Genomic DNA, 12500 nt, shown 5'->3' on the forward strand with positions numbered 1-12500 from the left:
GCCAATGTCCTTTATTCCTTGGTTTATACAGTGTGCTGTAACTTCAGAGATTACGACAAGACGGGCATTTCAGGTCACAAAGGCTTAGACAGCTGACAGCTGACAGCTGAGTCTGTATTTTTGGAATGCCGGTGTTATGCTGTTACACTGTAAACGGGTGCCTTCATTGGTCAGACTATAGACTATGGACAATGTAATGTTGTTGTGAAGGGTCACTATAAGGTACAGTATGAAGACTAGAATACAATACATACTGTACATGGCTCATCCAACATGTGTGAATGCTATTTTAATCATTAAAGGGGATAGTGACTGTGTCTGAAAAAGAAAAAAAAAACATCCTGCCTATTATTACTTTCTCAGAATACATTTTTTTTTTTTTTAAGTAGGTAGGTTAGTAAAATAGACTAAGTGAACTAGAAGTACATTGTGCCATGCTTCAAGGGTGATGACATCATGACTGCTGTGGCTATGTTGCTGTGGTCTGTCCTGTTCCATTCGTCCCTCATCACTTTGGTGGTTCTATTTCTTTAACGATTTACAACATCAGATCCCAGCCATCCCCTGCATAAGCCTTTCCCGTTACTCCCATCAGGCCGCCGGTACAGAGTCCCCTCCTTCAGGAAAAACACCTACAAAAACTCATTTATTCCCACTGCCATCAAAATATTGAACCAACAATGATAACCCCTGCTGCCCCCTTCTATTAGATAGTCATTGCATATGGATTATTTATATATATATATATATATTTTTTTACACTTTACTGAACTGATTGCACTAGTCACTTTCCTACTTCAAGTCTTTCTGTCATGTACGTCAGACAATAAAGTTTTTCTGATTCTGATTCTGATTCTGATTCTGATTCTGATTTCAGAAGAGAACGGCAAAGCTAATGGAAAAGCCAACGGTCACGCCAACGGCTCCCCTCTGAATAACGGCAGCATGGATGCCACGCCGTCGTCCAGCGAAAGCCAACAAGCCTTCCTGTCACTCGAGGCGGACAAGCAGGACGAGGAGAAACTGTCCGTCATCGAGGTCTTCAAAAAGGTAGCCGTCCACACGCCTGACCAGTTCACACCTGTGGTCAAAATTACTCCCAGACAACTGGGGTGAGACTGCAGTTTATTCACGATACCGGGAGCTTACATGAAAGTCAAACTAACAAGCCCAGTCATCTGTGGGTGAAGCCAGTTCTTATACCCTTAATACACTGTCACACACACACACACATGAAAAATCACTAGATACACTTATCAGTGAGTCTTAAACCACCTGGCATTTAACAGAGATAAGAATGTTTACAGGAACCCCTCAACCTAAGCTATGTTTGTGTTTGTGTGCCATGGGGTCACCATCATATATATCTCACATTGCCACAGTGGGGGTTTTGCCTGACACAGGTGTTATCTTAACATTCCTAAGGTAAATGATTGCAACTAGATTTCATTATATACAGTATGTAAGTTATACTAAACCAGGTAATTCAATGAGAAACATCAAACATCAAATTTATCCCACACACTTCTAAATGGAATTGCCGTATTTTTCAACCTGAGTCCTATGGTTTAAGCATAGACATATATACAACGGACAATGCGCTATCTACAGTACGTATATATACAGTGAGGAGAAAATGTATTTGATACCATGCTAAAGTTTCCTAAAAAGAGGAATATAAAATCATCATTTGACAATTGATCTTATTGCCTTAATTCAAAAAATGAGTAAAAATAAAACCGCTAAGGACACCAATTTTCTTTGTGATTGAAGAACGTATCGTAAATAAATAAATGTTCTTCCTAAATGCTAGGGGGAAGGAAGTATTTGACCCCCTATGTAACCCTATGGGAATTAAGCACATAGGGTTAACATAGGGGCAGGCAGTTTTTTATTTTTAAAGGCCAGCTATTTCATGGATCCAGGATATTATGCATCCTGATAAAGTTCCCTTGGCTTTTGGAATTAAAATAGCCCCACATCATCACATACCCTTCACCATATCTAGAGATTGGCATGGAGCTTTTTCCAGTAGGCCTATTAGCCTGTTTGATGCTCATTGAGCTCAATGCAAATCAAACAGGCTAATAGGCCTATTGGAAAAAGGACACCCATATTTAGCTGCAAAAATGACATAGACAGCAACATGACAAATATTGAAAATGACAAATATGACTATTTCCTGGAAAATATGCCAGCAGCATGTTTAAAAAAAAAAATCCCACTTCCCACCTGACTGAAGAGGTATGCATGATGAAGATCACACGACTTTGTCTGTGTGGCCAGAGTGAAATCAGACGCACAAAGTGGGCAGAGTCAGGCCAAGGTTAATTAGTGATGGATGGATGAATGGATGGATGGATAGATAGATAGACAGATACTGTATATAGATAGATACTGTAGATAGATAGATACGGTAGATAGATAGATAGATAGATAGATACTGTAGATAGATAGATAGATAGATAGATACTGTTGATAGATAGATAGATGAACTTAACACTGGTTGCATGTGATTGGTTTATTTGACTTGTCTTCACTGGAGAGGTCTCGCCCATTTCAGAGTCCCTGCCTGGACGTAGCTAGGCTACCTAGTTCGCCGCTGAATTCGGGCCCTCGGTGTCTCTGATCTCATCTTTTGAAGGTGTACTGGAAAGACAAATAGACTTAAATCAAATAGGATGCATCAGGACTATTCAAACAGGGTTATGGAAATTGGGCACACACGCAGTGTTGACATAGGTGTTATGCTATTGCTATCAAACATCAAATCTGTTCAGAATCTTCGTGTTGACAGGATGATGTGGTCTATTTACTTGTTCTCCACATCTCTCTCTCTCTCTCTCTCTCTCTCTCTCTCTCTCTCTACTGTATCTCTCTCTCTTCCAGCTTCCTGTGTCACTCCATTTTTCTTCTCATTGTCTCTTTAAAGTCTCTCTCACACACAAAAACAAACACAATTCAGTTTGTGTTTTACAGGCATGACTGTGAATTGTACACAGCATTGTATGTAAATGTGTCTGTATACAGTATAACAACATACATTTGCATCAATCATAACTGATAATAATACCAAAAGAAAAGAACGAAGAGTCCGTGCACCAGAATCTGCTTCTTAGCGTTTTTTTTTTATGTTTTCTTGTGAACGGACTGCGGACTCTTTGTTCTTTTCTTGGCTTCTGCACCTAGCATCTAGCACCCAGTATTCATAGTTTTTGGATGTGCGTGCTGTATCTGTCAACTCTCTTGCACGAATAATAGCAAAAGAAACATGGGGGGTAAGAACATGATGAACAAATATGTGAAGTGTTTCTCTGTCTATCTTTGCAGATCTGGGTCATGGCGTTCTGCATTGTCTTCATCTTCACCGTAACGCTCTCCGTGTTTCCCGCAGTGACGGTAGATGTGAAGTCCGTGTACGGGGGAGAATGGGGTACGACACAGCTGACATATTCCCCACTCGTTTTCATGTGTTTAGGCAATCTGTACATTTACGTTTCATCATTTAGCTGACACTCTTATTTAAAGTAACTTACTTAAAAAGGAAAGCCAGTCTGTTTAGCAATGTATGTGGAGTCACGGGATAAAGAGGAAGCATGTATCAATTGTGTCAAAAGCATGCAGGTTTATGTACGTCTTTGGATTTGATGTTACTTTTCACTGAAACATACAGTACTGGCGCTTTCAAACAGATTCCATCACCAAATTCCTTCTTCATTTTCGCTACTTCACTTTGTACATTTCTGCTGCCAAAGCCTTTAGCATTTAGCAAGTTTGTAAACACTTGTAGCAACTGTGTGTTTGTGTGTGTGTACTTCATGTCTTGTGTCTGAAGAAGGGCCCGAACTGTCCTGCTGGTGTAGCAGCCTCCTACAGGTCACCAAGAGTGCATGGCCTTTTGACCTGTGCTATCATGTCCCAGGTGTAGTTAGCCAATGCTAATGGCCTCCTTCAGGGCCTCTTAAATTTACATGTACATTTTGTCATTTCACTGACACTTGTATCCAAAGCGACTTACAACTATCAAGGTTCAGTGAGACTAGGATGTGTTAGTGCAGCAATAAGTACTACTTGCATAGAACAGAATGACAATTGAAGTGAAGTCAAGGGAAGGAGAGGAGGGATAGTCAAGATAGGAAAGAAGGTGAGTGCTAGATTAAGCATGTCCACTCTCCAGTTGTTAGTAGTGCTAGGAGATGAGGTACTCTTGGGAGAGTTGGGTCTTCAGGAGTTTTTTGAAGATAGACAGACGCCCCTGCTCTAGTATAAACTAGTAGCACGTTCCGCCAAAGGGGGAACTACCGATGAGAGAGGTTTGGATTGCCGTGAGCACTTGACATGTGCTACTGTGTCCTTGGCGTAGTTAGCTACAACTCCAATGGACTCCTTTGGGTCCTCAGAGTGCATGGTGGAGACTAGCCAGGAGACTCGGGGCCTCTCTGTGGGAATGTGGGTCGGCCCACTGTCTCGAGTAAGCATGCAAATCTTCTGTGTCCGAACAATGAGAGCGACTGTGTGTATGGGTGTGTAGGAGTGTGTGAATGGATTTGAATGTGTGTGTGAGTGTGTGTGGGTGGGCAGGAGGCAGGCGATGGTTGTAAATGAGCTAAGAGGGTGCTTGTACACGTCAAATACCCCCGCAGTTTGAGTTTAATAATAACAAGGGTCCTTGAAAAAGTCACGGAAAGGTTTGAAATGTTGTCACTGAACATGAACAGCAAGACTCAGGGGATCACACACGAGGCAACGCAGTAGATGTCAGCAGTTACTGGCACAGACAGGCTTCAGGAAAGCCACCTTAATACAAATATAATGATAATTTACAAAAAGACAGATGAAGAAATAGGATATTAATATGTGATTTGTTTTCTCTCAGAGACGTACAGTACTTCAGCTCAGTAAATAGCAATCATTAAAGACAGTAAAAGGAAAAGAAGACAGTGAGGAGAATACTTGGTAAACGGGATGTTGATGTGTGATGTGATCTGAGTGTGTATTTGTGTCCAGATAAGTACTTCATCTCGGTGTGCTGTTTCCTGTTCTTCAACCTCATGGACTGGCTGGGCCGAACCATTACCACACTGAAGCGATGGGTATGTGTCTCTCTCTCTCTCTTTTTCTCTCTATCTCTCCCCCTCTCTCTCTCTCTATCTCTTCGTCTCTTTTTCTTTCATATCTGCAGCATGTGTCATAATCATCCCCAAGTTCATGCATCTTCAATCGTGTCATCATGTCCCTCACTTAAACAATCCATTGCATTCACTGTACGTAGATTACGTTAACATTAACATTAACATTACATTTGGCTGACACTTTTTAACCAAAGCGACTTACAACATGGTAAAAAAGCCATTTTTAAGCTTTTAAGAGCAATTCTAACAACAATTTGACAACAATAAGCAAAAAACACAATAAGTGCATCAATGAGTGTACTGTAGTAAGTGCATCGATGAGTGCACTCATCAATGACCGCATCAGTGAGTGTTCTCCGAAGAGCTTTGTCTTTAGACGTTTTTTGAAGATGGAGAGGGATGTCCCTACTTTAGTAGGAACTGATAGATTAGATTCAACTTTATTGTCATTGTGCAGAGTACAAGTACAGAGGCAATGAGAAGCAGTTATAGCGTCTAACCAGAAAGGGCAAAAAAAGCAGCAGTGTATGTCAGCAGGAAATATCAATAATTAATTGTGTTTTGACCGTCAAAGCAGCCCTATGGTCGACGTGTCTGTGGGGAGTGGGGTTAGCTGGTTGGTTGTCACTGAGGTGCAGTTGGTCAGTAGGGTGACAGCCGCAGGGAAGAAGCTTCTGCTGAACCCGCTGGTCCGGATGCGGAGAGGCCTGTAAACACCTCCCGGAGGGGAGTGGAGTGAACAGTCTGTTGTTGCGGTGACGACGGTCTTGTTGTGCGCTTTACGCAAGCATCGCTTGCCCTGGATGGCGTCGATGACGGGCAGTGAGGAACCAAAGTGTCTAATCGTTCCGGCTCAAATCACTTCTCTGGTCATATTGCTTTATGGGCATGCAGAATAGGATATGCTTAGGATAGGAAACATTATCAGTGCATACTGTAGGTGCCAAATGGTTCCAAACTGAAAATGGACATTTCTGCTAAAACATGCAAGCACTTTAAACAGATACCACCTTCAATTTGGCTTATTAGAGTCATTAGTTAATTTCACTACTTACACTAAGTACATTTCTGCTGCCAAAATATCTAGATGTTCATGTTCTCTCTCTCTCTCTCTCTCTCTCTCTCTCTCTCCCTCTCTCTCCCTCTCAGCCGCCCAAAGAGAGTCGCTTGTTCCCGGCGCTGGTGGTTTCCAGGGTGATCTTCATTCCGCTGCTGATGCTGTGTAACGTGCAGAAGCGTTCCAACCTGCCGGTGTTCTTCCACAACGACGCCATCTTCTCCGTCATCATGCTCCTCTTCTCCCTCTCCAGCGGATACTGCGTCTGCCTGACCATGTCCTACGCACCGCAGTGAGTCCACACACACACACACACACACACACACACACGCTCATGCACATACACACACACACACACACACATGCTGGTGTGCACATACACAAATACACGCATATGTGTGCGCTCGCACGCATACACACCCGGGTGTGCACACATATACTGTACATATACACATATAAGCACACACACTCACACATACAAACACATACATACACATGCACTTCCTAATATGTTCTCAGTTACTCAGTTTTCTAATTTAAATTGACCAATTAAGTTGTCAGAATGCAAAGAAAAATATTTTCAGATGCAGAAAAAATATGCCTAGAGGAAAATGATTTAATCTAATCCAATTCATTTGCTTCCCTTCTCTTTCTCCCTCTCTCTCTCTCTCTCTCTCTCTCTCTCTCTCTCTCTCTCTCTCTCTCTCTCTCTCTCTCTTTCACTCTCACTCTCTTTCTCTCTTTCTTTCTCTCCCCAGGTTGGTAGAAGCCAAGGATGCTGAGACTGCTGGAATTCTCATGACCTTCTTCCTGGCTCTGGGTCTATCGATAGGGGCCGCCCTCTCCTTCCCCCTCCGCCTCCTCGTATAGTTGTCCCCTCTGCTCACCCTCACTCCCCGGTCAACCGCCCAACTCTTACCAGCTCACTGGCACGTCACCTCCAAGCCTGTCTAATCCGTGTTCCAGTGGCTCAGGACAGGAGCCAGCCAATCAGATTTCACCAATCAGATCACCTGACCAACAGCACTACATCATCTACACACAAAAGTCCAGTTTACCAGAACTGAGTTCTTATTGGTCCCGATCCAAACCCAGACCTTGTGAGATAGGTTGACCATTTGTCTGGCTCCTGTGTCCGGTTTCGAATGTCCTCCTTTTTGGGGATTTTGGGTGTGTGCCTTTTTGGCCCTTTATTTGATGTGTGCTGTCATAGAAATGACGAAAATAACAACAGCAACAACAACAACAACAAACCAACCAGGGCTTCATGATCCGTCTGGCTTTTTGGGTTTTAAGCAGGAGGTATCAGAAAAGTTTGCCACAAGGATAACTGGTTTGTGGCGGCCAAGTGTTCATATCGCTTATCGCGATATCGCGTTTTGATCCTTTGATGTCTTTTTCACCAGCTGGTACCCTGCAGAAGCTGTGCTTCGCCTCCCCTCCACCACCTGGACTTTATGGGTCACGACTGATGGTTCTCTGGAGAGGAGCCAGATCTATTTACTTCGATTGGATCATGACACGATCAAGTCCCACTCAGTGAATAGGTTGCAGTGATGGAGACATACTTCAGTTCAGTATGGGTTAACTCAATTATTAACACAGAGGACTGGCTGCTAAAATCAGTTGGGATTGATCTTGAGATCAGTGGCTTTTTGCAGGAAGGGTTCAAAGGGAGTGTCCACCACGTCTTTCTTCAGGCAGAGACGTGACAAACTGGGACTAGCATGACTACACTGCTAACGAAGGAACATGTTACTGGACATGCACGTGAACATGCTGATAATACACATACTGTATGTTGTTGGGCTGAGGTCAACACCCTGCTTGGATGCAACATATTGCCACGAAGATGGAAGATTTTACTGTCAGAATGTCTACCATTTTGGGAGAATTTGAAATGTAGTTCTCAGGTGTCAAATATAGTTGTATAGTGAAATACAGTTAATTGCATAAATGCAATTATGTGGTATGCATCTAATATGGGTACACGTTAGTGCAGGTGTCATCTGATATTTCATTCAGTTCGATATACTTTTATTTTATTTATTTTAGAAGTGAAGAATAGGAAAGAGATTTCAACTCAAAGGGATGTAATTTCATTAGGAAGCCATTTAATGTTTTGTCACCCATGGCATATTGACTTGACAGACCAGACTGCATTGTCTGAACAAAATGATTGTAGATTATGAGAGAGCTTGTTGAACTTTTTTTTAGATGTTCTTAAATCCTTTTTGTAAGTTAAAGTCTGATGTTACTTAACACATTATTATCATGTGAATCATCTGATTTTTCTAAAGAACTGCTGTAAAGAACCACAAAGGAAAAAAACAGAAGTCAGTGGAAACCAAGAACTTTAGAGAAGTTGAAGAACACTGACAACCCACCAACTAAATAGGCTAATTGACTAAAGCCTATCTTATGCTGACAGGATTTGGGAAAGATTCCTGAAAGATTGTAGTCTTTTGATTAAAGCTTGAATGAGGGGCATTAATTAAAAGACTACAACCTTTCACAAATCTTTCACAAATCTTGTCAGTGTAAGGTAGCCTTAAGTAGACCAAGTGGACTACTCAGCAACCAAGTATCCCAGTGGAAGGGGTCCTGACTTTATGTGAACTGTCCTCAGCTATGATGTGCTATGATGTATAATACTTTCTCTTTTTGCATACAAGTACAGTGCACAAAGTACAGTATACAAATACAGCTAGCATGCTTGGTGTCAGAACAAGGTTATGGTTGATGAGGAACCTACATTGTATGCTTATATCTTTATCTAAGTGCATTGTACTAAGGACACTAAATGTGAAGTGGGTCCTTTATCTGACGCATTTGAGAAATGCCTGAACTGCTGCATCGGGGAGAGTGTTTGTGTCTGTCAGTGTTTGTGAGAGTTTAAAGAGGAAACTCATTTGAATGGTTAGTAGACAGTGCAATCATTTGCAGTGGTCCTTCGAGGAAGCGTCTGTCTATGTGTGGGTATCTGTTAATGTGTGTGTTTGTGTGTGTGTGGTCTTTGTGTACGTGACTCACCTGACAAGATGATGTGTGACTCCTTATCTAAGTAGGAAGTGGAGTGGGTTGGTCACATTCCAGACAGCTTCAACTCTGCTAGAGCGGGAAATCTTCCCTCCGTTTCAAATTCCCACATGGAGGGAAAAGCAGTGGCTAAACTTAAAATATCTATGCACAAACGTGTGTGTGTGTGTGTGTGTGTGGTTTTATGTCAAAAAAGCAGTTAGTGTGATATTGGGATGGGTTTTTATTAATTATTATTATTATTCCTGAAAGTGACTAAAATTAAGAACAACTTTGAGTAGTATGAGAAGGAAGTTGCTTAGTTACTGTACATCATGAATTCTGTGTCTTCTCTGTAACAGATATGTGCGCAGCCATTTTGTTTTCAGAGTGTCCAGTCAAATAGACCTCCATGCATTCCCATCACAGCTGCTGATGGCCACAACCATTAAGGCCCTGATCTGGCCTGTGTCAGATCCTAACTTTGTCAGGATCTATATAGACCACTTCTGGCACTAAAGTCAGCTATTGGCACAGCACAGGTCCCCAACTATTGTGCTACTAAATCGGTGAGACAAGATGGCAATAGCATGTCTTCTCAACAAAGACAGTGTGATTGTGGCAGTTTTTTTTTTTCTAAAAAACTACATGTATACTGGTGGCGTGTCTGTCACCATTATTTAAAGTGCCAACTGTTATGCTGTTTAACACGCACCAAACATTTCTATGAGACCCTTGTCAGGATGGCTTATGTAGGCTTGGCTAACCTTATCAGAGTGCCATGCTGGAGCTAGTGTCTGTTTTCCATGATGCATCATCACACATAGGCCACCAAATGAGTTTACATTTGGACAGCATATCTTAGGACCACAAATGTGAATATTTTTGTGCTAAAAAAACATGAGCTTTGTTTAACATGATGTTTTTGTTTTTTTTTCCTTTTCAGAATTCATGTGTGTGTGTGTGTACTAGGTTTCTATGGGTTTCTCACTTAAATCATGGTTTAAGAGTGTTTTAGTTGTGTTTTTTTTTAATTATTGATATTGATGCATATGTCAGCTTTGGGGTTTCATTTTCTATTTTTTTTGTACATATCATTTTTTTTATCTTATTTATTTCTACATCATAGGATATACTAAAAGATCGGTTAGGCTAGTTACACAGAATCGGTAACAAATAGTTAGCAGACATACCAACATCCCCTGAATAGTAACTGTAGGCAACTCTTGTCCTTTGTTGATTTGAATAATGATGACTGAACTTTGTCTAAAATCGGTAGATGTGAATTGTTTACACAAATAAAGGAACACTGTGCTGTCCAGATAGCCACACAGAGAGGGACTGGAGATAACATTGTTTAAAGTGATTCTTAAATGCATTTTTTTTATATATATATTTGGGAGCAGTCAACTGCAACAAAAACCTTCTCAAGGAAAACATGGGAGTGAGGGATGAGGAGATCTGGCTTTGGGCAAGCAAGAGATCCAGTTTTTACTCGACACAAGCACCTTGATAACTCAGAATTTCCTTTCTGTGAGGAGAGCCTGTCTCCCAGACAGAACTTGAGTAGGAGATTGGCTGTTAAATCTGCCATCCTCTCGCCAGAGGTGGGAAAACTCCAGCTTCACAGAGTAAAAGTCATGAATGTCAATCGTGTTGGTTCTACCTGCACACTTACTGTGGCACAGGTGATCTCATCAATTAGCTGCTCTACTGTACCTAGCCGAAGAGTTGTGCTGGTTTAAATGGATGTTTGGCACAGATAGGTGGTAGGACTGTTCAAGACTGACTGAACAAGGCTCATTCAAGAACTTGAGTAAGGCAAATTCCACATGAATAATACACCCACTCAGACAACACACACACACTGGGGATGTACAGCACAATGGCAGTTTATTTTGGAGCAACTCTGGTTCAGATCAGAGACCCAGAGCTGATCTGGCATCAGCTGCCATCTGCTGTTCCAACTAAAGATGGCGTCTTTTTTAGTTTATCTTTTTTTTTTTTGGTTAAAAAAAGGGAAATAAATTGGAAAAAAGAGCCTTTCCCATCAGGAGACTGCTATTACAATGTTGACATGTAGAATGAGTTTTATTGACCAACAACAAATGGGCTGTTCACTGGTTGCAACAGGGAGAGTTTTCCACAGGGTGGCGCATGTGCTCAATCAAGAAGAATTGATTGTGCAATTGATTTGTGGTTGCATTACCTTGGCATCAATAAGGGAGCAAGTTCTTTGTGTATGTTTTTGCTTTTGCTGAGAGGTGTATGAAATGATCAGTCAAAATTGATGATACTGTAAAAATACTTTTGTTCCTGATGTTTAAATTAAATTAGTTTTGTAAACAGTGTGTCTTGTTTTGACAGTTCTATAATGTGAACAACAACAGTGGTTGGTATGTTGTTATACTGTGGGAAGCACTTAACCAAAGTATACGGTGGCTCTTGGGAATTACAGCTCATGTCTGGAATGTACTGAACCCTAGGCAATCCGAACCTGGGACATGAACACCTGTAGTGCATTTATGTAGGAGATATCATTTGTGGATGGTATCTAAAAACAAACACTGATCATTCTGTGTATGTTTTTCTCCTCTGGATTCGAAGAACTTTGCCTTTCAACAGCTGGTGGGACTTTAATGCACTATGTTCCAGGACAAAACATATTTTTATAGTGGGCCTGGTTGCATCATACTCACTCAGGGTACTTTTCATTTATGAAGAGATGGGATTCAGACTAACTCACCATACTGTTGTTGTACTATAATTGCAATGGTAGCACAATGTAGCGACTGCAGCACTTGATAAATACTGTAGCATCAAAAATGATCAATGACACATGATATCTCTAACTGAAGAACAAGAAATAACCAGAGGCAAAAAGCATGGATTATGTACTGTAGGCTTACTGTACATGTTTAAGAGTAAAATGCGCTTGGTCTTAGTCTTGACACCATTTCACATTGCTACTTCCTGGCAATATCTTTGTCCTTACAAGGCCACAGTGGAAGCACACTGGAAGCTAGCTAAATCCAAAGACACATTCATTCTGTCCCTTAACCTTCAGCAGGGGAGTTTTCAACGTTCTAACAGAAGATTATTTTCCTCAACAATCTAAGGTTCTAAAATTCCACGTTGAATTCAATGAACCCTGATATTCCTTTAGAACGTTCAATTTCCAATGTTCCTGTATCATACCGGCTTTTAAGGGTTAAAAACAACACTGCAAGAAGTCGTGTCCACGAAAAAGACTCTTGAGAGAGAAAATAAATGTTTTAATCCCCAAGTTTATT

At 41.3% G+C, this 12500-nt stretch overlaps 2 protein-coding genes across 4 annotated transcripts in view; one reads left to right on the forward strand and one right to left on the reverse strand.

Moving 5' to 3' along the window:
* LOC134059393 (equilibrative nucleoside transporter 2) overlaps nucleotides 1–11556 on the forward strand; it is a 30095-nt gene extending 18539 nt beyond the window's left edge. For all 3 annotated transcript variants that reach the window (XM_062515762.1, XM_062515763.1, XM_062515761.1), the window contains exons 9-13: nucleotides 878–1050; nucleotides 3331–3433; nucleotides 5008–5093; nucleotides 6282–6481; nucleotides 6948–11556. In XM_062515762.1, the coding sequence (XP_062371746.1) occupies nucleotides 878–1050; nucleotides 3331–3433; nucleotides 5008–5093; nucleotides 6282–6481; nucleotides 6948–7059 (674 nt within the window). In that variant the 3' untranslated portion in view covers nucleotides 7060–11556. The remainder of the gene's footprint in view (nucleotides 1–877; nucleotides 1051–3330; nucleotides 3434–5007; nucleotides 5094–6281; nucleotides 6482–6947) is intronic.
* Nucleotides 11557–12476: 920 nt separating this feature from the next.
* The window catches only part of LOC134059396 (serine/threonine-protein phosphatase PP1-beta catalytic subunit), a 39630-nt gene continuing 39606 nt past the window's right edge, over nucleotides 12477–12500 (reverse strand). The window contains exon 8 of the mRNA XM_062515766.1: nucleotides 12477–12500. This exon is cut by the window's right edge and continues 822 nt beyond it. The gene's annotated coding sequence lies outside the window, so the exon portion shown is untranslated.

Source organism: Sardina pilchardus, chromosome 16, assembly GCF_963854185.1.
Source record: "Sardina pilchardus chromosome 16, fSarPil1.1, whole genome shotgun sequence".
In the NCBI taxonomy this organism is placed as follows: Eukaryota; Metazoa; Chordata; class Actinopteri; order Clupeiformes; family Clupeidae; genus Sardina; species Sardina pilchardus.